This window comes from Leopardus geoffroyi, chromosome C2, assembly GCF_018350155.1.
Source record: "Leopardus geoffroyi isolate Oge1 chromosome C2, O.geoffroyi_Oge1_pat1.0, whole genome shotgun sequence".
Taxonomy (NCBI): Eukaryota; Metazoa; Chordata; class Mammalia; order Carnivora; family Felidae; genus Leopardus; species Leopardus geoffroyi.
In genome coordinates, this window is record NC_059333.1 from 110,311,399 (window position 1) to 110,338,447 (window position 27,049).

Consider the following 27,049-nt stretch of genomic DNA (forward strand, 5'->3'; position numbering starts at 1 on the left):
CTCTCAAGTGCAATAGCCTAAATAAAATATAATCTTTTTAAAAAATAAAAATGAATCATAAACAAGATCAAAATGTAACTGACAAATTCAGAATAAATATCTGAACATATAAACTTTTTCCCTTCACACACAACAGGCACTTATAAATCCATATTTTTTTAACCTGGTAGACTGATGAAAAATTAAAATTTTTCAAAATGTTCAGTACTCGTGAAAATGTGAGAAAAAGAGGCAGTCTTAATAATGTTTGAGTTTATGCTATTGCTATTGGTGCAACTTGTTGGTAGGCACATAGTCAAATCTGTCAAAATTTAAAGTGACTTTGGCTCAGCAATTCTAATATATGGAATTTACCTTGGATATGTACTTATAAAAAAAATGCTTTGATATATGTACAAGGATGCTCATTCAATATTACTTTTCACAGCAAAACAATCAGAAAAAAACCCCTTAAAACTTTTTTTAAATTTTTTAAAATGTTTATTTATTTTTGAGAGAGAGAAACAGAGTGCAAGTGGGGGTAGGGCAGAGAGAGAGGGAGACGCAGAATCCAAAGCAGGCTCCAGGCTCTGAGCTGTCAGCAGAGAGCCCAATTCAAGGCTTGAACTGAGCCTAAGTCAGACGCTTAACCAAGTGAGCCACCCAGGTGCCCCTTACAACTTTTTTTTTTAAGTAACTAATTAAATAAAGTATAATTCATTCACATAGTCAAATACAAAACAGCTATATAATAGGAATGAAATGCTGATATGAAGTGATCTCCATTGTAGTCTGATCCATAAAAAAAAAAACACAAAAGATGTAAGTATGATCACATATGTATATAGATTTCATTTGTATGTACACATGAAACTGATAATAGGAATTAACTTCTGCATAGCGAGAGCATTGTTTTGTTTTATTTGGGGGTTTTGTTGTCATCACTTTGTATCTATATTTAACCCATTTTCGAGTCTCACTTAATGGCTTTCATCTCAAATCCTTTCTGGAACAGGAGCAGCTGGGTGGCTCAGTCAATTAAGCATCTGACTTTGGCTCAGGTCATGCTCTTGCGGTTCGTGAGTTTGACCCACGCTAGGCTCTGTGCTGACAGTGCAGAGCCTGCTTTGGATTCTCTGCCTTCCTTCCCTGCTCACATTCTCTCTCTCAAAAATAAATTAACATTAAAAAAATCCTTCCTGGACAAATCAATTTTAAAATATACAATCTGTGTTTATCAGTTTGTATCTCTTACCCCTGACCTTGCTAGGCGGGCCATATTCCTCCAACCCCAATACCTGCCACCACCAGTACCAAAATGTATCAGCCTAGATTCCACAGGTCTACTATAATTCTCCCCCCACACACTCCTCTTCTCTTCCTTCTTTTCATTGCACATTTTAATTTGAGCGTCAAATGAGAAATGGCATAATGTGTACAGTGACTTTGTGGTTCTGATTATGTATTGGACATGGAAGGAAAGGAAGGAGATAACTGTTTCATCATAACTGTTTCCCCTTTATTGTTATCTACCAGAGAACCCAGGCTGATGATGTTTTGAAGATAACTGTCAGTTATGAAGATAAGCATACCAGAAACTCACCATTATTTATTCTAAGCTGTTATGATGCTTTTCATCTGAGCTCTTAAAGTTCTTCAGGATAGATATTATTATCCTGTCTATGAAGATAGAGGAGCTGAGCTATAGACAAGATTAAGTGGCTTGTTGAAGGATTCAAAGCAAGCCTGATGAGAGTTAGAAATCACATCCAGGTGTAGCGCCTGGGTGGCTCAGTCGGTTGAGCAGTTGAGCCTCTGACTTTGGCTCAGGTCATGATCTCACAGCTAGTGAGCTTGAGCCCTGGGCTGGCCTCTGGCTCACGCGGATCTGGCTTCAGATCCTCTGTCCCCCTCTCTCTCTACCCCTTCCCCGCTGGTGCTCTCTATCTCAAAAATAAAAAAACATGAAAGAGAAAGAAAGAAAGAAAGAAAGAAAGGGAGGGAGGGAGGGAGGGAGGAAGGAGAAAGAAAGAAAGAAAGAAAGAAAGAAAGAAAGAAAGAAAGAAAGAAAGAAAGAAAGAAAGGAAGGAAGAAAGAAAGAGGAAGGAAGGAAGGAAGGAAGGAAGGAAGGAAGGAAGGAAGGAAGGAAGGAAGGAAGGAAGGAAGAGAAATCACATCTAGGTTTTTGGATTCCAGCTTCTCTACCACAGTGACCAGAGAATTGGTATCACTTTCACCATTATAGGACTATTAGTTCTAAGCCATTACCATGTCTTTCTTTCATTCAAGATTTTATAAGTTCTTCATAAATAAATAAAATTGCCATTCAAACACACCCCAAAACCTGGGGTATTTCTCAGAACAAAATCCAGACACCTTTGCCCTTGTGAATAAGTAACAAATGAGGAAAAGAAGGAAGGTCCATTTTTACTTTAGTCACTGAAATCATAGTATCATCTTGAGCATGTGATTTTGCTTGCATGCTCTAACTTGTCAGCTGTAGAGTTTGGATAAAGCTTCGCTACTCCTTGGGGAAGTAAGAGCTACTGAGATAATTTCTTTAAAACCCTTGGAGTTCAATGATACTAAATGAAAAGAAACAATGGGTGGCCATCTGCATCATTCTATTTACTGAGTTAGGACCTCAGAAATGTGTGTTGCCTCAGGACATTCTCTTCCCCAGCAATCCCTCTGATTTACTGAAGCTCACAGGATGTTTGCCAAGGCAAGGAATCTAGAGAATAGGGCAGAAAAATAAAGCACATACAATCTGCTTCTTCTATAAGCCAGGGTTCTGTCTCTGGATTACATGGGTTCAGCAACAAATCCCTTCACTTAACAGCAGTGTGACTTTAGATGGGTTATTTATTCTTATGCCTCAGTTCCTTTGTCTGGAAAATGGGGCTAAAGCTAATATTTACATCATAGAATTGTGAAATTAGTTAATACATGTAAATAACTTTGAAGACTGTCCAGCACATTATAAGAACTAAATAAATGTTAGACATTGTTATTGATGTTATTGACATTATTATTAATTACATATAAATGTATTTACGTATTAATATAAAATTAATTATATAATACATATTCTTATATATGTTAGAATACATAAGATGTGGATGTGCTGACTCTCACAAATGACCCAAACATTTTATCAATTTGAGATCACTTTGCATTAACATGCTCCTCTTTTAGATAACCCAAGGCTCAACAATTTTTTTTTAAAGGCCAGATAATAAGTATTTTTGGCTTTGTTGATTGCACAGTCTCTGCCACAGTTACTCAGGGTTCAACTCTGTTGTTGTAGCCTGAAAGTAACCATAAAAAGACTTAAATGAGTGGGTGTTGCTACGTTCCCTTAAAAGTGTACTTATAAAGACAGACCATAGTTTGCCAACCTCTAAAATAAACCAAGAAATATTTCTAAGTCATTCCCTTTAGTTAATGAAGTAAGGGACCTCAATAAGGAAAGTACACTTCCTGCCAAAAGACAGGAGATAAAACATATTTCCTATTACCATGCCCCAGATATCACCTCAAGGCAAGATGATGATGCTCCTATAGGGCAGACTGCTCAGGTAAGAAAGCAAAGCCAGAGCACTTAACACAGAGAAGCCATTCCTAGGGAAATGAGTGGCATTTATCTCACAAAGGACTGGAAAGAGAAACCATCTTTGAGAACATGGTCGATGAAGTTTGGGTACTTAAAGCAAACCTTTAGCTTTTATAGATGTAAAGTTTCTGAAAACACTAAGAAAGGCTTTACTTAAGGAAGCAATGTCCCAGCACACGTGGATGTGGGACAGGAATGATGGTGGCAGGGAGGGGAAGGGGCGGTCACATAATAATTGAGGACTAGCATAACATGGACTATGCAAGATGAAAAGAAATCTGGACCAGACTAGAACCAAGAACTAATCTCATAGCTACTTATGAATTTTCATCAGGTCCCTACTGAAAAGAAACTAAAAATTAGTATCAGAATTCCTTTGTATATCACTTATAGTGATAGTACTTAGCGCAGGATATTGTTCTATCCTTGAAATACTAAAATTGAAACTACTTGTAGTTTAAATGGACCTTGGGAAAATAAGCTACAGGGGTCCCCCTGCATTACCTCATTTCTAATGTAAGGCTTGTTCAATTTGTTGTGCAGAAGGACATTCTAATCCTAAGCATCAAATATTTATTGTATTGAATCCCCTGGATGAAAGGTTAATCAGAGGGGACTTTAAGAGAGAAGATAGTATGAAAAATGACTGGATCATAAGCTTCACAAGGACAGAAAACATAATGTTCTGTTTACCACTAATAAACACTGTCTGACCTTCAGACATTCAAATAGATGTGGAATAAATGAACGAAAGTTTATAGTTTACCATTGTGTTTAGAGTAGTCAAATATTATTTATATTTTTATCTACAGAGTGCACTGTTATTTTCAATCCATTCAATAGCTTCACACAGTTTTACATAAAAACTCTCCTCCAGATACCATCTTTATTATATAGCTAGGTGGACCTTACATAACTATCCTAGTCAAGGTCCTTGCCCGAAATGAGTAAAAACTGAGTAAGCAGTGACCCATAATGACAAATCTTATTTCTTTCTGTAGCTAATCTACATTAATGTATTACATATATTAACTGTATATGTACATACTTCCAAATTTTGTCTCATCCAGGGAATAGGTTTTAAAAAATAATGGAATCTCCCATTTGAGAGACCTTTGAAACAACCCCCCAAAATATAGAGGGGCATTTTTGGGTTGACAGGATATTTAGCAGGTTGCTAAAGATTAAATTCATGAACTTACTCTTTGACTTCGAGCCATGTTAAATTATGCCCTTATTCATAATTATTAGACTATATTAAACATTGTAGGTTTCTGATAAGATATTGAAAAAGAAGAAAATAAATCACAGCATTTGGGCTCTCCTATGATGCCAAATTGCTAGTCACTTTTTTGGAAAACCATCAGCTAAAGCAGAGTATGCATGTATTTTATATACTTTTTATATAATTATATATATACATAATAAATTTATATATTTATTACATTTATATAATTTAGATTTTATTTCTATATTATATGTATTGTACATATACTGGATAATTTATGAGGTCTTTCATTTGAGTTTTGATAATAAGTTAGTAAGAGTTTTAAGCTGGGCCAGTCCTCTAAAATATTTTGCCTGCACAACACTATATTTCTAGAAACAAACAAAAAAATATTATACCTTCACGATTAACTTTATTTATGACGCTTTTTTTTAATTATCATAAAACAAAGCTAAATGTTTCCATTTGGTCCCGTGGTTACTTTTTTATTGCTAAAGCCCTATATAGCAAAGGATGTTACTTTGCCTTATTCAACAAGAATTTTTTATGCTGTTTTCTACTCTTTCAGGATTTTCAGATATAAATAATACAGACTTTTACAGAAATGAATTGCCTTCAGTGCTTTGCAAAGGTATCATTACATCAAGGACTTCATAAACTAAAAACCTAATGAAATTGCTGCCACGTAATTCTCTGCAGGTTGTTTCCTAGGCTGTAATGCTATATTCAGTATACGTTTTAAAGTAACCAAAGCAGCAGTGGACTACTGCTTCACTTCAGCTGGTCTGATATAATCATAATTTCTATGTAAATCAATATAAATTTATATTATTAAATGATTTGAAGACTGGATTTTAAATAATTGAAGACATAAGGTTTTATTGTGAGAGAGAGGAATGAGGCTCACTCACAGGAACTGAGTAAATTTTTTTAAGGCACAAAGAGGTCTCTTGGAAATCTTTCTTCCTAGTCTACTAAAAGTTATACTGGTTATTTGAAAAGCATTTAGAGTGATTTATTTTTTTTTTTAAGATCAAGAGGATATTGTAAAGAAAATGAGATTATGGCTCAGATTATGGCTAATTACTACTTTCAAGAAACTCATATATAAAATATATGTGTATAGATATGTAACATATCCATATATATAATATATGTATTATAAAACATATACCTTGGTAAAAGGTTGTTTATAAATTAACATTTTGAAAAATGTTTTTGAAATATAAAACATTGTGAAAAAATAAAACATTTCAAACATTCTTTCTGAGAAACAAATTTATGATAATCAACATCCATTGGAAGTGTTCCCAAGCATGAGGTGCTAAGAGGAAGTAATTGGAAAATATATGTTGGTTGTGATTCAGAATGCAGAGCCAGATTATGATTTTTAAAACTGGCTCTACCACTTACTGACAGTGTGGGGGCAATGGTATACCTAACCGTATTAGGATGAGCTAGGTTACCACCCAGTAAAACTGAACACCAAAAATGAGTGACTTACAAAATAAATTTTACTTCCCAATTATACAAAGCTTATGTAGGTTCACTCAGATCTCCAGGGCAACCAGGATCCTTCAGTAGGTGCAACATTCCAGGCTGCTTGAATCTTATAGAATCTTCATACTGATAAGGGCCTCCATCCCATCATAGCAGGGGCAGAGCAAGCATGGAGAACCCAAGCATCGGGTCTTACAGGCTTTCCCTTTTCTATTATGACAATATTGATTATTGTGAAGTAGGCAGAGAATTATGATAAAGTTAACCTGATTTTAAAATTGTATCATCTCATTTTAGAACTTGAAAGGGCCTAAAAATACTCCAGACAAGGCCCCTTATTTTACAGATTTGGAAACAGACACAGAAACAGAGGAGAAAGTATAACAATTTTTGCCCAAGATTACACAGCCAGCAATAGCAGAGTCTGAAGTTCAAATACAGATATCCCTTCTAGCTCCCTAATGGCTGCAATTCTACCACAACCTATGGAAGTGTTCCAACCTTCTTGCCTCTTCTGTCATATCCTAAAGACCAGGGCAACAAGGTGCTTAGGTGTCTCTTTTCTAAATTTACATTGAATGGAAAACCCAAAAATGATGTTAATGATAAAGGAAATGTCTCCAGGCCTCCAATGGTATTGCCACAGCTACTCTCAATTTCTACTCTTTGTATTTTAACAGTGTGATACTTATCATCCAACTCAATTGAAAATCCAGGATTAAATTCCATATTGAAAAATAATATTTTTGCTTAGAGGAGGAAAGAATAAGTCTGAGAAAAGAGACAGAAAAGCATACTGCAGAACTTTGAAAATGATTTTAAAAAGAAAGTCGTGTTTATCATGTTGTGCTTTCTGAAGCAACATTATTTGAAAATGAATTTATCCTCAGACTCTTCTTTACCCACGCTGTGCTGCAAGGTCTATTACTATCAGTAGGGAGAAATGGAGTGCTGAGCTATAGTTGTAACAGGTGGCTTTTGTTTCCATTTGCTGAGTGAAGGGGAAATAAAACAACATGTCATAAGCAAAGTGCCTACTGTGTTTACTGAAGGGTATGAATGGCAATGACTAACACAATCACTTTCCACATGAGCAGATTCATGTTCAAAATATAGCTTCAGTTACCACGAAAATGAAAGGAATGATCAGAGTTCTATTACCATTTCCATTCACTTAGTTCATTACCATATAACTTTCTACTTTCTCTTCCCTGCTTTCATTCAGACCCCAGCACTGTGAGGAAAGGCACCCTCAGCTCATGAGGCTGAGTTGAGGAGGAATGCTACCCTCAAGCATCCTGGGAAATGCCTGACCAGAAGTGAGACAGTTAGAGACCATGGGAACAAGCCTTAAGTGAAAAACATTATTCACTTGGGGCACTTTCTATTGGCTGTTATTGTTAAACTGCTTCTTTTACAAGAGCAAAACTGGGATGCAGCACCATATACAAGCCAGACTTAAAACAGAGGACCCGGGCTCCAAAAAGCACCAATGGACTGACTGCCTGAGTTGCCTGCCAATATCAACCAATCAAGGTGACTCTCCTCCAACTGAACAGGACCAGGCCCTTCTTCTTTCCCTTTTTCCTCTTAGCATACTGGACTGGTGGGAACTGGAACGGGAACTTTATATAAGCAGGGCCTCTCCCATGTTGGGAGGCCAGCCTTAACTATTCTCTGCTGGTGATGTGTCACCCTTCAGCTGAAGCTGTAGCCCCAATAAGGCCTTGTTTGTGCCTTTGATTTGTGGGTCTGGTCGTTTCAGTTGTCAGGCTTAAGTACTCGACTCTGGTAACAGAACTACTGTTGCCAGTTACTTCTTTGCTGAGCCACTCATCTTGCAAAGCTGACGATTTTTTAAATGAATTCAGAGGTGCAATTATTATATGTGACATCCTCAATACACCCGTTAAGAATGTTTTTGTGGGGGTAATCTCCTTTTAGACCCTATATAATATCATCTGACTTTAACAACTAGAGAACATTATTTATTCAAATGGCAGCTTGCTTACTGGATGACATTGACAGAAAATAGTTACATGCCTGAAGCTCAAAGATTCTGCAAAATTTTGTTTAGTGTAATGAAGACCATATGACATTCTTATTATTAAGCACAATATATATTTAAAAAACAAAAGCTGGTACATCCTATTCTTTTAAAATGGCATTGAGACTATTCTTTCTCTAAAGCATTATGTATCAGAGAGGTGTAGATAAGAATAGAAGCAATCCTTTAGTGGAGTAGCTTAGACCTCTCAAAGATGATATTTGTCATTCATATCAAGCCTGAGCGAGTATTTTGGCTAGTTTTATATGTCAGAACCAAAACTGAAGGCTTAGCAAGGACACCGTTTCTTGCTTTGAATGAGGCAGGCTAAGAAGATGTACATCATTTTGCTCACACACTGAACTCCCCTCCCTTTTGTTCCTGCTTCTCTCCTGCTTGGAGTTGACTCCTCCTTCCTGCAGCTCTGAGGATCACAGGCTGATTGAAGAACACAGCGGTTCGACGGGGAGCTGTGCTCAGAGTCTGTCTCTCTCTTATTTTCCTTCTCTATCTCTCTCTCTCCCACCCTCTCCTTCCCCCACCCCCCACCGTCCCCCCTCCCCCGCTCTGTTTTGCTTGTGTCTCTCTCTGAACCTGCAAAGCTGACACCTACCTGATAATCTCTCTGCCTTTGAATGCAGCTCTGGAACCAAATGCATCGCTTTACTGCTCTTAAAAAGTGAATAGAGTTTGATTACCTCAAGCTACAAGCTGCTTTGCTCCCTAAGAAGGACACAAAAGGAGCCAGACATCATTGTTTTTCAATCTACCTGAGAAGCTTTTTGCATTTATGCCAGAAACTTGATGGTTTCAGGAGGAAGTTTGGGGTTTGTTTTTAATTGGAATGTTGAAAAGTTTTTTACTGATGCTTTTAAATGGAACTCAATTTTTAAATATGGGTTGAGTCAGATCTAAAGGAGACATGCCTGATCATTTTCTGCTGGACTGACGGGGAACTTCTAGAGGGAAACTTGGTAGGAGAAAATGAGATCTGATTTGCAACTAACAATCATGCTTTATTTTGAGAATATTTACAGACTCACTGAAAGGGAAATTAAATATTGACCAAAGACAATGTCTGGATTTTCCAGTAACTTATCAACAAATGACTCTACCCTGTGGAAAGAAAATCATAATTCGACGGACCTTTTAAATCTGCCAGGAACTCTGAATATCTATCTGTTTTGCCTGACATGCTTAATGACTCTTGCAGCCCTGGCAGGCAGCATTTATTCACTAGTTTCCCTGCTGAAAACGCACAACAGAACCGTTGTGTCCATGCTTGTGGCTTCCTGGTCTGGGGATGATCTCATGAGTGTCCTGTCGGTGACCATCTTCATGTTTTTGCAGTGGCCAAACCAGGTCCCTGATTACTTCCAGGCTCTGTGCACCACCTCTGCCTTACTATATTTATGCCAGGGCCTCTCGAGCAACTTAAAGGCGACTCTCCTAGTCTCCTACAACTTTTACTCGATGCACAGGGCTGTGGGGAGTCAGGCAGCCTCCAGAAGATCCGGCCAGGTGCTCGGCGTGGTGCTGACCGTGTGGGCAGCCAGTCTGCTGCTCTCGGCGCTCCCGCTGTGCGGCTGGGGCACCTTCGTGCGCACGCCGTGGGGCTGTCTGGCGGACTGCTCCAGTTCCTACGTGCTGCTCCTCTTCGCTGTGTACACTTCGGCCTTCGGACTCCTCGCCGGCCTCTCTGTCCCGCTCACTCACCAGTTGCTGTGTTCGGAGGAGCCGCCGAGGCTCCACGCCAACTACCAGGAGATTTCCCGCGGAGCTTCCACTCCTGGGACCCCTCCCAGTCGGGGGGGAGTGCTTTCCTTGTCTCCAGATGATGCTCCCGGCCCTGCGCTGCGCTGTTCTGGGGGATGCTCCCCCAGCTCCGACACTGTGTTTGGACCGGGTCCACCAGCGAGAGGACAGCTGGGGCAGGGGCCGGGACACGAGGCTGCCGCTGTGGTTGGAGCCTGCAGGCGTGAGAACCGGGGGACTCTCTATGGCACCAGGAGCTTCACCGTGAGCGTAGCGCAGAAGCGCTTCTCTTTGATCCTAGCGCTGACGAAAGTCATCCTTTGGCTGCCCATGATGGTAAAAGTGCAGTTTCTCACGTGCGCGGGTGTGTGTACCAGACAGTATGAGTGCGTGTTGGGAATAGCGTCCCCGGTTGAGAGAGTCCCCAAAAGACGCACAGTTAAGTCCGCTTCCAAATGTATTTGTTGGGTTTAGACTCGCACTTGGGGGAAGGCAGCTCACCGGTAGAGCTTGTAGACTTCGAAGCCTTTGCTACTAAGTGCTTCTCCTTTCAAAATTGGGGAGGGGGACAGGGAGCACTTTTGGGCGCGGGGGACAGTTTTCCTAGATCTAACGTGGCCAAGGGTGTTGTTCTCTTCTCCTGTAGCAATATCTGGGAATATTCAGAAAAGAAGGGAGGTAGTAAAAGGGTTTTCTTTCCAGCCAACCCTCTGTCATCCCTTTCTCTCCAATCCATTTCTGCCTACTAAGGACACCGCCCATCCTCAGCAGGGAGAGAGATTGGAGAGTTGCAATCAGAAGTAGAGAGGGAAGAGAGCGGACCAAAAGGGCTTTTTTAAAATATGAAATGTATTGTCAAATTGGTTTCCATACAACACCCAGTGCTCATCCCAACAGGTGCCCTCCTCAATGCCCATCACCCACTTTCCCTTCCCTCCCATCCCCCATCAACCCTCAGTTTATTCTTAGTTTTTAAGAGTCTCTTATGGAGGAGGCAAACAGGCTTTTTTGTTCAAGCCTTCAGGAAGGAACCCAGTTTTGACCCAGGAAGGTGGCGTCCTGCTGTGACAAGCAGGCTGGGGAGTAGGGTGAAGTGAGGGTCCAGGGATGTGACAAAGGCCATCTGGAGTACCAGATGCAGGTTTTCAGGATACCTGCCTGTTTTCCCAGTAGCGTCCCCACTATTGTAAATTGTGCTTCTCTGGAGGAGACCTGAGGTGGCAGGGGCACAGACCAGGCACCCAGGAGTGGAAACCACCCAAAGCCCTGTGGTCTAAATCAGGGGGCCTCATTCATCCCAAGAGATCCCAGTGGTCCATCACCAAAATTGAGCTTCTGACTCTCAGGCAGGAAAGGAGCCTGGAGAAGGGTGCTGGGGCAGCATGCTTGGGGGAAAGGCCTGGCAAAGTGGAAAATTGTACCCTGGGATAGGTCTGAAGCTCTTTGCCTTTGCAGATCCACATGATGGTCCAGCACTTGGTAGGGTTTCAGAGCCCTCCCTTCGAGACACTCAGCTTTCTACTAACCCTGCTGGCCACCACTGTAACCCCAGTGTTTGTCTTGTCCAAACGCTGGACCCATCTGCCCTGTGGCTGCATCATCAACTGTAAGCAGAACGCATATACAGTGGCATCTGATGGGGAAAAAAGTAAGTCCTTCGACAGTGTGGGGTTGGGGGCAATAAGCATACAAACACAGAAAAGTGGTCTATTGAGAAGTTGCCTGAGTAGGGAATGACGAATCCAAGCATAAATGTAAATAAAGAGAGGAAATTATAATGTGAAACAATTCTTAGCACAGTGTTGGGATAAGTTTTAAAGGAGCCAGGTTTAAAACAACTCTGTGACTTGTTTGTACATTGAATAATTATTTTAGGGAAGAAAGGAACAGACAGAATTCATTCAACACAGCATGAAGTCTAAAAGGCCCTTGGATGTTATATCCACTGTAGTTCTTAGACCAGAGTAGAAAATAAATTCCCTTCCCAAGTCTACATATGAGAAACCTGTATCTGAAAAGAGAGTATCTGAAAAGAGATTAACTCTTTGAAGAGTTTAAAAACACATTATATTATAGTCCATTATTATGTAATGGAACAGGAAAGAAAAGTATTTTTATTATTTTGCTTCTTGTATTCATTCTTATGGGGTTTTAAGAAGTTTTCAGAGTAGCGTGCCTGAAAACAAAATTTAAGGGGCTCCTGTCTGGTTCAGTCAGGAGAGCATGTGACTCTTGAAATCAGTTTTGAGATTGAGCCCCACATGGGGTGTAGAGATTACTTAAAAATAAAATCTTAAAAAAAACCCCACAAATTTGAAATATGCCTCTGTTTTCAGAAAACACAAAAAACTCTCAGGTCAAGAAGGGACAAGGGTGGCAGAGTTTGTCCGTGTATGTTCGTATATGAATAGAGCCATGCTAGTTACACTAAACAAATAACAATAACAACAAAAAACAATGTTCTAAAGAGTATACCTAGAATGGGAGTGGGGTCAACTATAACACTCACTAGAGTATAATTGTTCCCATACTGAGACAGGAAAAGTTGAGGAATGACCTTCACATTTTGACTCTACCAGGAAGAAAAGGGTACATTCCAGACAAAAAATAGGATGTTCTACCATTTAATAAATCTAAAAATGTGTTAGTGTATCCTGAATTAACTGTTCCATTAATTGTCCTTTGCTCAGAATAAGCAAGTAGAAAAAACTTTAACGGAAAAAAAAGTAAGTAAAAATAGTTCATCTCAGACTATTTCAGAGGTAAAAAAAAAAACTGGAGAATATTAAAATAAATTCTACAATCAATTCTACAACAGTGTTATTTTATAAACATTAATTAATCATGAACTGGTCATTTTCCCTGTATTGATGACATTTAAAATTTATTATGTCTAGGTATTTTTCAAATGATGAGAGGATTTCTTTACTTTTAAGGATGCCATAAAGTTTTATTGTTAATAGATGCCAAATTTATCTATGTCTTTAAAACAAAATAACCATGGAACTTCTATAGCAATTCTGTGCTTCTGGAGATTACTATCCAGAGCAACAGTGACACAGAAAATTAATAATAAATACTCTGAGCCACCAAGAATATATATAAAATTCATTTATAAGACTGGAAGTTCTAGCATTCTATCAAATGTTAACCTTTTGCCACTAAATTAATGAGCCAGCATTGTTTTATAGTATTTAAGGTTATGAGAGAGATAATAAAAGTTGAATGCCAGAGAAAATGAGAAGTCTTAGTAAAGTGATGTAGGGCCATCATCTTTAAGAAGTAAAGGAAACCCATATCAGAGCTGAAAACAAAGCAATGCAACAGACCTATCACTGCAAATGGTCTAGGAAGTATTCTCTCTTGTACTGCATAAGATTACAAGAGACTATGGCAGGCTGGAAGAATCAACAATCACATTAATTTCTCACGCTGGAAATTAAAACCACACTTTTCAAGATCAAAATAATATTTTTCCTCTAAAATTACCATTGTTTTTCTTTGTATTTAAATTTTCAGGGAAAAACTCCCTGAAATATTGTAGGCTTATAAAAAGAGGCATGACTTCAAAAATCAAACACTGTGAGAAACATTAGTTTCAAATGCTTGTAGTCCAAATGGCTCCATTCTCTTTATGATCCCAGATTCTGCTGTAGGGAAACTCTGAGAACAAGAATGATGTAATTTCATTGTCTGAGAACCCATCATATACTTTCCTGTTGCTAGGATGATACAAGAACAGAATTTTCAAACCCCAAAGATACTCTTCCTCAGGTAGGCAAGTGCCTAATCAAGTGCCTTGATTCTTTGGGAATATGGCTCCAGTTTTACATTTAGGCTTTTTCTCCTTAACAAACTAAGATTCCCCTTTTTACATTCTTCATCAGTGAACTCAAAAAGCAAGGACGCTTCCTAACTCATATTGACTATAAGTTCATTTTGCAGATGTAAACATCATTCTCTATCTCAGCCTTCATGAATGCAAGTGGAGAGACATGCAATCAAAAAATGAATGTCAGTAATGGGAAATAATTTGCAGATTAACAATTCTCTCTTGTTTCCAACATTAACCTGTATTACTAGTGTCTCAAAACAAAAGTGTTAAAAAAAACAAAGATGATTTTAATAAAGTGGTCTCAGGTGGCAGACATATGGACTGGATATGGCTTTCAGACTCATTTTCTTTGCATGAGATGATGTTTTCTTTTTTATTTAAATAAACAGTTAAAATATTTTCTATAAAATCAGATTTTCAACTTTTATTGTAAGCAAAATCAAAATATCTGCTAAGTGCCATATTACTCTGGAGAATTATTTATTTTTATAAGCTGATATAATTAACTAATAATGTTTGAAATTGCAATTAGCAAGGTGTGACTAAAGGCAAAAGACTAAAGCTAATTCATGTTTCATCCAGGGCTTAACTTTTCAGAACAAATACAACATTATACACACACACACACACACACACACACACACACACACATTTTTTTGTAAGTATAGAGAGCATAAACTTCAAAAGATCCTGACTGTATTCTGATGATCTTTAAGTTTCTGTTATTAAACTGTTGTCAACTGTTATATTGTTATAACCTATTATCTCCATTCATTACCTCAGTCAGAATTTACCTTAGGTTCTCTCATGGGTCTAATTAGCAGTAAAGCAATTTCACATAAAGGTTAGTAATTCAAATTCTGGAATCAGCTGACTTTAAATTCAAATCTCTTTACCAGGTAGGTAGGTCTTAGGTAGGTCTCCTCTACCAGCCTCAGTTTTTTCAACTGTAAAATAGAACTCATAAGCCTTTTATTATGCAGTGTTGTTGCTGTGTTAAATGACATGACCTGTGGGCATAAATTAGCCCTGGAGTTCTCTGTTTCTCCATGGTGTAAATCACAATCACTCTTCCTTCTCATAGCCTACCTCAGACTGCCTCTTCATGACCTGGAGGCAGATTCTCCATTGACAGTCTGCACACTCCTTCAAAAACATTACTCATTTTTTCTCTACACATTTCATAATTATAATATACAGCTAATCAGATATATAGCCACAGACACCAGTTTTATTGTGTTATATGATAAAATGGGATTTATGAGTTTTTGTTTGCTTACTGTCCTGGAGTTCACAATTTGTCACTTTGTATCTTTTTTGAGAGAAAATGGAAACCCATCAATAATTAAAATATCCTTTTAGTTCCTCCACTTTCACACTGTTGAACTAAGTTAAAAATCCTAATTTAATTTCACTGAACTATATTACTAGAAAAAGTAAGTAGAACTATACATAAGACAGGATATAAAATATTAATATATGTTTCTACTTTGTATTTTCTTTGGATAGAAATTCTTGTTTGTGTTCTGGCTCAAACAATGAATGTTTTGTCTCAAATAATGAATGATACCTATAAATTCTATTTTCAGTCAGCAGAATAGCCTTGTAAATCTTCAGTTATGGGAAAAATTTTGGTAATAGAATCAGCATATGAATGGCACTAGGATTTATTGTAAAATGAATCAAATTTTATTTGTTGTTCCCACAGAAAATTTATAACTTCATAGACCTTTCCACCAAGGATAGCTAAATGTCTGGTATATGATACAGGATTATCCAAGTAGAAGAAATACTTTGAAATGAGCCATGTTTTGAAAGATGAATACCAAAACATTAAATTGCATTTTGTTTACTATCCTGATGTAACTTGATTCTTAATACATAAAGTAATGATCTAGTATTTAATGACATTCACACATAGAAATTGTATCACTTTCTGCCACATTCTCACTTTTCTACTAAGACTTCATACCATATCCACCAACCAGTAGTACTATATTAAGATACTCTTAACATTTCTCTTGGTTTAAACCATAAAATTTTATGCATTCCTACTAAATGCATTTTGTAATTAACCAGGTTTAGAGACACGTTGCAAAGTGCTTTAGATCACAAAAATATGAATCTATTCACTATTTTTTATAATTCATTCCAAATTTATTTGTATCAGAAATATATGTTCATTTAAAAAGTTTAAAAACTGTATTGCAGCATTTCCTAATTTTTAATGTATGCATATATAAACATATAAATGTCAGGATTGGAATACATGAAAATATTTAATGCAGTCATATCTGTTGCTGATGTTGTCAGATGAATAACTCATGTAATATTAAGGCCCTCTTAATAATTTCTAGCAAAATAAAATTTAGAAATGATATCTTTTATCCCCATATAAAGTAATGTATGGATAAATGATAGATTAAAAAAGCTAAAACTAAAACTGCATATATGTGAGAGTTTTCGAATTTATGGTTACATTTTTGTTCATTAAACTGCTTTAAAGACTGCAGGGTTCTTGGAATTGTATGTACTTTAAACCAGCCTCTCATTGTACAAGTGAGAAAAGTTAGGCCCAGAGTAATTATGAATTTATAAGGTATAATTACTTTCATACATAACTGACAGGTAATGAAGATAGTTTTTAAAATCATAATAATTTGAATGCACTTTCCTACTTTTATTCCCTATGTATATCCAATTGTTTATACCTACCTTCTTAACCATGGAACTTTGTTTTTGTTTTTACTTAGCCAAGAGGAGAGGCTTTGAATTCAATCTGTCATTCCAAAGGAGTTATGGGATTTATAAAATAGCACGTGAAGATTACTATGATGATGATGAAAATTCTACATCCTATCACAATCTCATGAATTCTGAATGCAAAACTACAAAAGACTCTCAGAGAGACACTCATAATATCTTTAATGCCATAAAAGTGGAAATCAGCACCACACCCTCTCGGGACAGTTCTGTACTAAAAGGGATCAACAAATGCACAAATACTGATATTATGGAGGCTAAACAGGATTGCCACAGTGGAAAGGGTGTTGATCCACTGATTTCTGAAGAAACAGGAGGTGATACAAACTATGAAGAAACCACCTTTTTGGAAGGGCCAGAAAGAAGACTTTCTCATGAGGAGAGTCAGAAACCAGACCTTTCAGACTGGGAATGGTGTAGGAGTAAATCAGAAAGAACCCCTCGTCAGGTACAGTAAAGGTTGTTCTTTCTGTGAAATAAAAAGTGAGGCCAAATATGATAGGCATGGGGATAAAACAAAAGATCAGTTGCTTATTTCATTCAATTTCACTTGCTTTGATTAATTTCCATAATATTAAATTTTATTTCAAGGTGTTCTTTTGAGGGATTTAAAATTTTAAGTTATACATTTTATTCAAAATCTGTATGTTTTGGCATTGACAGAGCTAAACAGGCTCTTTGAGAAGGGTAGAGCTTTATAGTTTAACCTCAAGTAATCTGTCTAAATTCAGACTAGACTCTCAGAACTTGTTTCAAATTAGTTAACCTGGAAGTTTTCCTTTTCCCTCTCCCCCACAAAAAGTGCTCAAGGTCAGTTTTCTTTTTGACATAAAGGCAAATATTTATACAGCTAGTGGTGAGGAGGGCAGTCCTGCTGCAACTAAACTAGACAGTTTGCCTATTTTTCTTGCTAGAACTAGTCCCTCTAATACCCAGTAGGGAAAAAAGATCTATTCCAGAATATACTGAAGGGAGCCTTTGCAAACTCTGCTAAATGTTCCATCCCTTTAAGGATAGAAGAATGGCTTTATAATATTTTATAAACCAAAAGAATTTGCACCTTAATTTTATTCCATTTTATCCTAGGTTCTAGCCTGCCTAGAATGATGAGGGATACTTCTTACTTTATTGAAACTATAGTCTAATGTTGGTATGAGATTGTTCTTTATTCCAAACTTTCATATCTGCTAATTAAAGCTGCCCGTGCTTTCCACACTACTGATTTACTGGAAAGAAGAGCCTTTTCTACAAGATTTAATGGAAATCAAATTCCACTTGTCAAAACAAAAACATAATTCCAGAAATATGTGTAAGCAATAATGCATTCATTGATCAAAATATGACCATATAACACCAAATATGAATATGGATAGAATAATCTGAGATTTCCTTTATTCTCAGTGATAATTAAAACTGCTAGTCTTATTCTAATATCACTGTTTAAAAAGTAAGTTATATAATAAAACAAAATATACAAAATATATTATTAAAATAATTATTCCTATTATTTAGTAATTAAGTATTTCAAAAAAAATCGCTAAATGTTTGCCACAAATTAAAAATAACAGTGAAAAGTATACTATTGACAGGCCACAGGGACACAATGCTTAGTATTTTTAGAAGAAAATGGTACCCCAGCTAAGAGGAAAATCCCTACAGTCTCATCATCAGTTTGTTCCCGAATAATCTATATCTCTTGGTTTTCTTGTACTTAAAAATTGTTAAGTAATATCATGATGAAGTGTCTGTATGTGTGTGTGTGTGTGCTTGTGTGTATGTGTGTTTGCATCCCAGTAACTTGCAAATACCTTGGTGTGTTACTCCTTTATTCCATCCCCATGCTTACCTCTTAGGAGTTACAGCTATCCTGAATCATCATTGTTTGTTTTATCATTTTATCACAAATGAGTGCATTTCTAACATAATATATTATTTAGTTTTGCTTATTTTGAGCTTTCTAAAGATGGTGTCATACTGTACCTAATTTTCTGGGACTTGTTTTTTTCCCACTCAACGTTACTTTAAATGACTCCGTTTTCTTATGTATTTTGCCAAAAACATTGGGAATTATCATCTAAAGTATCACAACTTATAACCCTCATTAAAAAGTCTTGATTATAGTCTGGAGAGTATAATCAATTACCCTAGAATCTTATGAAAGGATCAGACACTGTTTACACATAATATACTGTCCTATGAGAAAAATGAAACACAGCTTATCCACAAGCCTCTATAAATCATAAATAAAATGATATATAGAAAGCAAAAAACTTGGATCAGTCCAGATCAAATACCAATCAATACCTTTCGACTATAAGGATTTGCTTAAGTATTAATATTTTAACATCTCTGAGGAGCAAGTAGTTAAAAAAAAAACTGATCTAAAATGATGGTTGTGAAAAAAATGATTAGTGATAAAATAAGGGAACACTCAGGAAAGATGAAATTTATATTTTCAGAGACTAATTGAAATTAAATGAAATACTATCATAAATTTTCAAACAACAGTAAGAAATCCTTGGATTATAGGCTGATATTATTGATAGGCCTTGCCTTTTAGCAAATTTGCCTCTGAACTTTAAGGTTAACATGTAACCAAAATATATTTAGGGACGAAATGCTTATGAAAACACTTCCATGACCAAAGACAGGTTTTTACTCTTAACCTATTATTCACCACAGATATTTCATGGGAGTAGATGATGACTTAGAAAGCACTTTCATTTTATCCTTTTCTTCCAAATACCTTCTTTGCTCTGAAAGCAATGTTAACTTACGTATCTTAAAGTGATACATTAAACTGCAGTAGACACTACAATATGTCTATAAAAACACTATCTCTTCTGATTTTCTGTGGTTGTACTTTCACATTTTTAGTCCGAATCTATTAGTTCATGTTTAATGGTTCTACATTGAATGGTGTGTTTTCTTTATTCTTAAGCTTAAAAAAAAAAACCCGCAGGTTTGATTTAAAATATATTTAGTGAGCCCTACTTTATTTTGACAATACATGCTGCTTAATTTTTTATTAGAGTTTAAGTTAGTAAACAAATTCCCAGTGTATTTTGTTTGAAATCCTGGCAGGAGTGAAAGCATCACCTCGACGTGAAGGTGTAAAGAAGATGGTAGTAGAATGCCTTCGGGAGTTTAAATGTGATCCAATAAAATTTATCGGAGTTGAAAGTGCTAGTAAGACTGAAATTCAGTGTTAACCATATTACCACTCCTTTTCGGATCCCTAATAGGTAGAATCCTAAGAAGTCCACTGTTAAAATATTCAGATAAAAATTAGAAATGTCAGAGCTCTGGGGCACCTGGATGGCTCAGTCAGTTAAGCATCTGACTTCAACTCAGGTCATGATCTCATGGTTTGTGAGTTCAGGCCCCACGTCAGGCTCTGTGCTTACAGCTGAGCCTGGAGCCTGCTTCGGATTCTGTGTCTCCCTCTCTCTCTGCCCTTCCCCTGCTCATGCTCTGTCTCTCTCTCTCTCAAAAATAAATAAACATTAAAAGAATTAAAAAAAAAAAAAAGAAATGTTGGAGCTCTTCAGTTACAAAGTTTTAATATGGTGTGACTGTTCTTCAAATGAAATAATGATTTTCAGAACCTAAGAGTTTTGCCATCTATGAATAAATAAAATTGGACTTATAAAATAATTCGGTGGCTTGTGGGTGTTAACTCTAATTTTCTCTTTTAATACAAAGTTCATCAATAAATTCCATTTTCTTTTAATGTGTTGTCTTAAAGCTGTAGAAACTCATTTGTTCATTATAATCAATCAGAAACAAAGATATGTTGTAACTATATCACTTAATCCCTCTTATAATCCTAGCATCATAGCATCTGAAAGGTGAAAGGTCCTCCATTAAGCCAGTAGAATATAGAAAAACAGATTCTGAAACAATTCTTCTCAAATGAGAGACCAAGCAGGGAGAAGTGATTACATTTGAATGAGCTACACAAATCATTTAGCAGAAAGATGTATACACAAACAAGAACTAACTTTAAAGTCATCTGAGCATTAAAAAAGTTTCATTCTCATTTTAAGTGAAATGTTTTAACTATCTAAAAATAGTTTTAAAATCCAAGTTGTGTCTGCTGACAGAGTGAAGTGGCAACAATGGTTTCTATAACTTTTTAATATTACTGTTTCTTTAAATAATTTTCATAAAAAACTGTGGAAACCAGAACTAGATTATTTGGGGTTCTTTAAATTAGAGCTTCTCATTCTTTTAATGTAAATTCAAGTTAGTTAACATACAGTGTAGTCTTGGATTCAGCAGAACTCAATCATTCATCTCTTACATATGACACCCAGTGCTCATGCTGAAAAGTGCCCTCCTTAATGCCTGTCACCCACTGAACCCATCCTCCTACCACCTGCCCTCCAGCAACCTTCAGTTTGTTCTCTGTATTTAATAGTTTCTTACTGTTTCTCTCTCTCTGTTTTTATCTTACTTCTCTTTCCCTTCCCCTATGTTCATCTGTTGTGTTAAACTCCACATATGAGTTTCTCATATTTTAATGTGCAAATAAGTCAAATGGATGTCTTGTTAAAATGTAGACTGTGGGGGTGCCTGGGTGGCTCATTTGGTTGAGTGTCCGACTTCTGCTCAGGTCATGATCTCACAGTTCATGGGTTTGAGCCCTGTGTTGGGCTCTGTGCTGACAGCTCAGAGCCTGGAGCCTGCTTCAGATTCTGTGTCTCCCTCTCTCTCTGCCCCTCCCCTGCTTGCTCTCTCTCTCTCTCTCTCTGTCTCTGTCTCTCTCTCTCTCTCTTAAAAATAAATAAACATAAACAATTTTTTAATGTAGATTGTGACTAGTAAATCTGAGGTGGGCTCCAAGATTCTGCATTTCTGACAAACCCATAGCTGACTGGAGTGCAAAATAAAAGCCCATCCCAGACCTATACAATCAGAATCCTCCAGCTCATTCAAATGCACATTAAAATTTAAGAAGTACCACATTAGCATCTAATCACTGGGAGATAAATACTAGTTTAAAAAACAGGGCAAAATTAATCCTTTCCGCTTAATATATGCCTCATAAAGTAAAATAAGACCAAAAGAAAATACTCCAATACAGTAGTGTCCCATTATCTGTGGGGGATATGTTCCAAGACTCCTCGTGGATGCCTGAAATGTAAATAGCACTGAACCCTACATATACTATGTTTTTTTCCTATATAAACATACCTGTGATGCAGCTTAATTTATAAGTTAGGCACAGTAAGAGATTAATAATAATAACAAAAAATAGAACAATTACATTAACATACTGTAATAAAAGTTATGGGAATGTGGTCACCCTCTCAATTTCAAAATATCTTATTGTACTGTACTCACCCTTCTTCATGTGATGATATGAGATGATAAAATGCTACATGATGAAATGAAGTGAAGTGAGTGATAGGCATTGTGATGTAGCATTAGGCTACCATCGATCTTCCGATGATATATCAGCAAGATCATCTGCTTCTAGACCACAGTGGACTATGGGTAACTGAAACCACAGAAAGTGAGGCCTGGATAAGTGAGGGGGCTACCTGTATGCATATCTCTTACCTCTCCCCAAAAAGAGTGTATCTTCTCTTTTCATTTTAAAAAATAAACTATTAAAAAATTAAATCAGGCATAAAATAGTGTTTCCCATGACATTGTTAACTTAATATTGGCAAATGCTTAAACCTATTCTCTGAGTAATTTGTGACATTTTTCACAGAAGTGACTGTAGGAGAAAAAATCATTTGTCACTTATTTGTAGCCTCAAGACAGTCATCTTACAGCAAATAACTATCTGGAGTATAGATATTTTATATTTAGCTACATCCATTTGTTACAGTGTTTAGTTCATCACTCACTGTTCAGATACCTAAAAAAAACTGTTACACTGCTTTTTAAATATATTTTTTTAATGTTTATTTATTTTGAGAGAAAAAGTGTGAGCGGGATAGGGGCAGAGAGACAGGGAGATAAGAGAATCCAAAGCAGGCTCCGCGTGCTCAGTGCCAAGTCCAACATAGGGCTCACACCCACAAACGGGGGGATCATGACCTGAGCTGATGTGGGACACTCAACTGACTGAGCCACCCAGGCACCGCTACTGCTTTATTTTTTCAAAAGTGTTTGTAACTTTTATTGTTTTATCATTGTAAAGTAATATAATTATTGTAGAAAATTTAGAAATTACTGATAAGCAAAGAAAAAATACCCAATTCCAACTACCCAAAGTTAACCACTGTTTACATTTTATCACATAAAACTTCAGGCTCTTTCCCATGCATATATTTTTACTTTTGAAAAAAAACAGGATCACATTGCATGTGCTCTTTTGGAATCTGATTTTCTCTGCATAAGAGTAGAATTAATTTCTTCCTGCTTTAAATTGTTCGAGCACTTTTTTGAGATTATCTGGGACAGTTTAGAATGGCTATTTGGAGTGTGGCTGAAAACTCATCCATGAATGCAAATTTGTTCTCAAGCATTCAAAGTACTGAAAGTTGAAGCTAAGGGAATTTCATCGTAAAGTAATTCAAATATGTCATAAAATTTTTGTAATCCTCACAGCGTGTATCATTTGCTAAAATGAAGTAAAACTGAGCTGTTTAACTGTTCACTTTCTACAAACTCAGGGGGATTATCATCGGATCCAAACTTGTGTGGACTCCTATAACTCACCTTTTAAGCTAATTTTGTTAACATTCTTAAAAACACCTTGTGATTTAAGGAGACCTTAAAAGGCTATGTACTGGAACTGCCGAGTATGGCTTGAGTCTCTTCTACAACCTCCTATTGAGTGGTTATCCCTCACTTGAACTCAAACGGTTGGAAATTCATTACATTTTTTAAACTTTTTATTGTGAACTAATTTTAGACTTACAAAACAGTTTCAAAAATAGTACAGAGAGTCTATATCCTTCATCCAGCTTCCACTAACGTTAATATGTTACATGACAGTAACGTAATTATCAGAAAACTCACAATTAATTTATAGACCTTATTTCAATTTTGCCAGTCATCCTGCTTATGTTGTCTTTTTGGTCCAGAATCTAATCCCAGATCCCATACCACATCTGTTGCTATGACTACTCAGTCTCTTCCAATCTACAGCTTCCAATACAGTTATTCAGTCTTTCCTTGTCTTATACAACTTTGACATGTGTGAACTACTGGACAGTTTGTTTTGTTTCTGGAATGTCCTTCAATTGTGTTATGTTTTCCATTGATTAAGTTGAAGTTATGCATTTTTGGCAAGAATACTACAGAAGTGATGTTTGCTCTTCCCAGTGCATCAGATCAAGAAGTACATGGTGTTGATACGTCTTGTGATGGCAATTTCATATAGGTGATGCAGTCCAGATTTCTCCATGTAAAATTACTATTTTCCCTTGGTAATCTATATGTAATTTATTTGTAATTTATAATATCTTATGAGGAGATATTTTGAGACCATGCAAATATTGTTTCATGTCATACTATTGCCCACTAATTTCAGCATTAATTGATGAATCTTGCCTGCAACAATTATATGAAGGTAATTTTCTATTTCTATCATTCCTTCTACATTTATTATTGGAATTGTCCTGAATGAAAAAGCTATCTCTTCTCCTTCATTTGCTTATTTATTTATATCAGTATGGGCTCAAAGATTCTGTTTTAATCTGTAGGTTATAAGCCATACTACTATTCTTTACTTTGCTACTCCAGTTGTCCTATATTTGGCCATTGGAAGCTCTTTCAGGTTGGTGCCTTATAGCCATCCAGCATGCTATCCTCATCTTTTTAACACTTCCTTATTTTCTAGCAGCACAAGAAATTCCAGCCTCATCTTCTGTTATCCCTGATGCATCCTTAGAATCAAGCATTTTTCCAAGGAGTTCTGGTTCCTTTTATTGGACAATGGTATTTAGAAACCAACATCTGGGTGCTACATATGCTCATTGCTGCTGGGGTGTCTTGCTTCTAGACCCTATCATTGGACAGATCTAGGAAATGGATATATGTATACTCATGTACACATCAATATTTCTGTAACAGTTTCTCTGTATAAATCATTTAAAACCATGCACTTATACTGATACCTCCAAGTCCAATCAAATACCATAGATTCATTAATGCCTTTCCCTTTTCTTGTTACTTCTTTTTCTAACAGTGAGAAACCTGACTTTCATTCTCCAGAAACATATTTACTTATTTGCTCAATTGCACACCAATACTCTTGTGGGGAAAGAAAAGTATTGACTAGAATATAATGGTTGTATACACTTCTTTTCATCTTTAATCTTACAGTTTATAGTCAAAATACAATCTTCCCCATTGACTTAGGTTATTTTCATTTTCATTCCTTTCATTTTATATTATGAGTTCCTCCCACTTTATTTTTGATTTTGATTATTTATGTTTGAGTATGTGAAACATTACTATGATTCCAAGAATCAGAACTACATAAAATCAGAACTACATAAAAAAAAAAAAAACTACATAAAAACTACATAAAAACTAAAAAAATAAAATCCTCCCTCATTCCTTCTTCCCTATTCCCATTTTCCCATTCTTTCCACCCTGTACCTACCTATCCCCTGTAAGTAATCAATCTCATAGTTTCTGGTTTAACTACCCTGTATTTCTTTTTGCACAAATAAACAGATACATGCATACCTTCTTATATCTCCTTCTTCCTTACATATAACTCTTTTGTACTTTACTTTTTTCACTTAACAATATATCATAGAAGTTACTCCATACCAGTTTATAGAGATTTCACTTTTTATATCTGCATAATTATCCATAGAGTGGCTATACCACAGTTAATTCAATCACTCTCTTACATGGGCCTTATGATGTTTCTAATATTTTGCAATTAAAAATATAGCAGTAAACAACATTATGCACATGTATTTTCATATTTTTGGAGGCGTATCTTCAGAATAAATTCCTAGAATTAGGATTTGGGGGTCAAAAATATAGTTTTGTTAGGAATTGCCAAATTCTCTTCCAGAAGGGTCATACCAGTCTGCATTCCCATCAGAGGTCTCTTTACCTCACAATCTCGGTAATAATATATTATTATGCTTTTTAAATTTTTGCCAGTCTGGTATTATATGTAAGTGATGAATCACTAAGTTCTACTCTTGAAATTAATTTTACGCTATATGTTAACTAACTAGAATTTAAATAAAAACTGGAAACATTAAAAAAAATTTTAAATTAAAAGTAAATAAATAAATTTTTGCCAGTCTGATAGGATACAATCTCAGAGTTGTTTTAAATTATATTTATGTAATTATAAATGAGTTTGAATACTTTTCACACATTTAAGAGCCATTTTGTCTTTTTATATTTTGTAAATTGTTTGTTCTTATCCTTTCCTTATGCTTCTATCAGGTTTTTGTCCCTTTATCCTTTGATTTTTAAGAGTTCTTTTTTTTAATGTTTATTTTTGAGAGACACAGAGAGACAGACAGCATGTGAGCAGGGGAGGGACAGAGGGAGTGAGATACAGAATCCGAAGCAAGCTCCAGGCTCTGAGCTGTCAGAAAAGAGCCCGATGCCAGGCTCAAACTCACGAACCGTGAGATCATGGCCTAAGCCAAAGTCAGACACTTGACTGAGCCACCCAGGTGCCCCTAATTGCCTCTGGATTTTTTTTGAGTCAGATAAACAATTTAAAATGGAATTCACCTTTGTTTTCTTCTAGTACGGTTTCAACTTTTACATTTAGATCTCAGATCCATTTGGAATTTATTTTTGTATTTGGTGTCAAAATATTAATATAATTTTGTTTTTTGTCTTTTTTTTTTTAGATGTTTATTTATTTTGAAAGAGAGAGGGAGCATGAATACATGAGCTGGGGAGGGGCAGAGAGAGAGAGAGAGAGAGAGAGAGAGAGAGAGAATCCCAAGTAGGCCCTACCCTGTCAGTGCAGAGCCTGAGGCAGGGCTTGATCCCAGGAACCCTGAGATCATGACCTTAGCTGAAATCAAGAGTTGATGCTTAACCAACTGAGCCACCCAGGGACCCCAATTTTGTATTTTTTTCTAAATAGTTACCCATCATTTATTTTTCAAAAATATTTATTTATTTTTGAGAGACAGAATGTAACTGAGTGGGGGAGGGGCAGAGAGAAAGGGGGACAGAGGATCTGAAGCTGGCTCTGTGCTGACAGCAGAGAGCCCCATGGGAGGCTCAACCGTCTAAGCCATCCAGGTGCCCCTTCCCATAATTTATTAAAAAGCATAATTTGGGGTGCCTGGGTGGCTCAATCAGTTGAGCATCCAGTTTTAGTTCAGGTCATGATCTCATAGTTCATGGGTTCAAGCCCAA

General features: G+C 36.4%; 1 protein-coding gene and 1 long non-coding RNA gene across 4 annotated transcripts in view; one reads left to right on the forward strand and one right to left on the reverse strand.

The window, feature by feature from the left end:
* LOC123611366 overlaps positions 1 to 27,049 on the reverse strand; it is a 416,378-nt gene that overhangs the window by 325,839 nt on the left and 63,490 nt on the right. For all 3 annotated transcript variants that reach the window (XR_006718621.1, XR_006718620.1, XR_006718619.1), the window contains one exon: positions 22,073 to 22,229. This is a non-coding gene — a long non-coding RNA (uncharacterized LOC123611366). The remainder of the gene's footprint in view (positions 1 to 22,072; positions 22,230 to 27,049) is intronic.
* GPR149 (G protein-coupled receptor 149) overlaps positions 8,946 to 27,049 on the forward strand; it is a 67,976-nt gene continuing 49,872 nt past the window's right edge. The window contains exons 1-3 of the mRNA XM_045503203.1: positions 8,946 to 10,461; positions 11,581 to 11,773; positions 16,714 to 17,171. Coding sequence (XP_045359159.1) covers positions 9,445 to 10,461; positions 11,581 to 11,773; positions 16,714 to 17,171 — 1,668 coding nt within the window. The 5' untranslated portion in view covers positions 8,946 to 9,444. The remainder of the gene's footprint in view (positions 10,462 to 11,580; positions 11,774 to 16,713; positions 17,172 to 27,049) is intronic.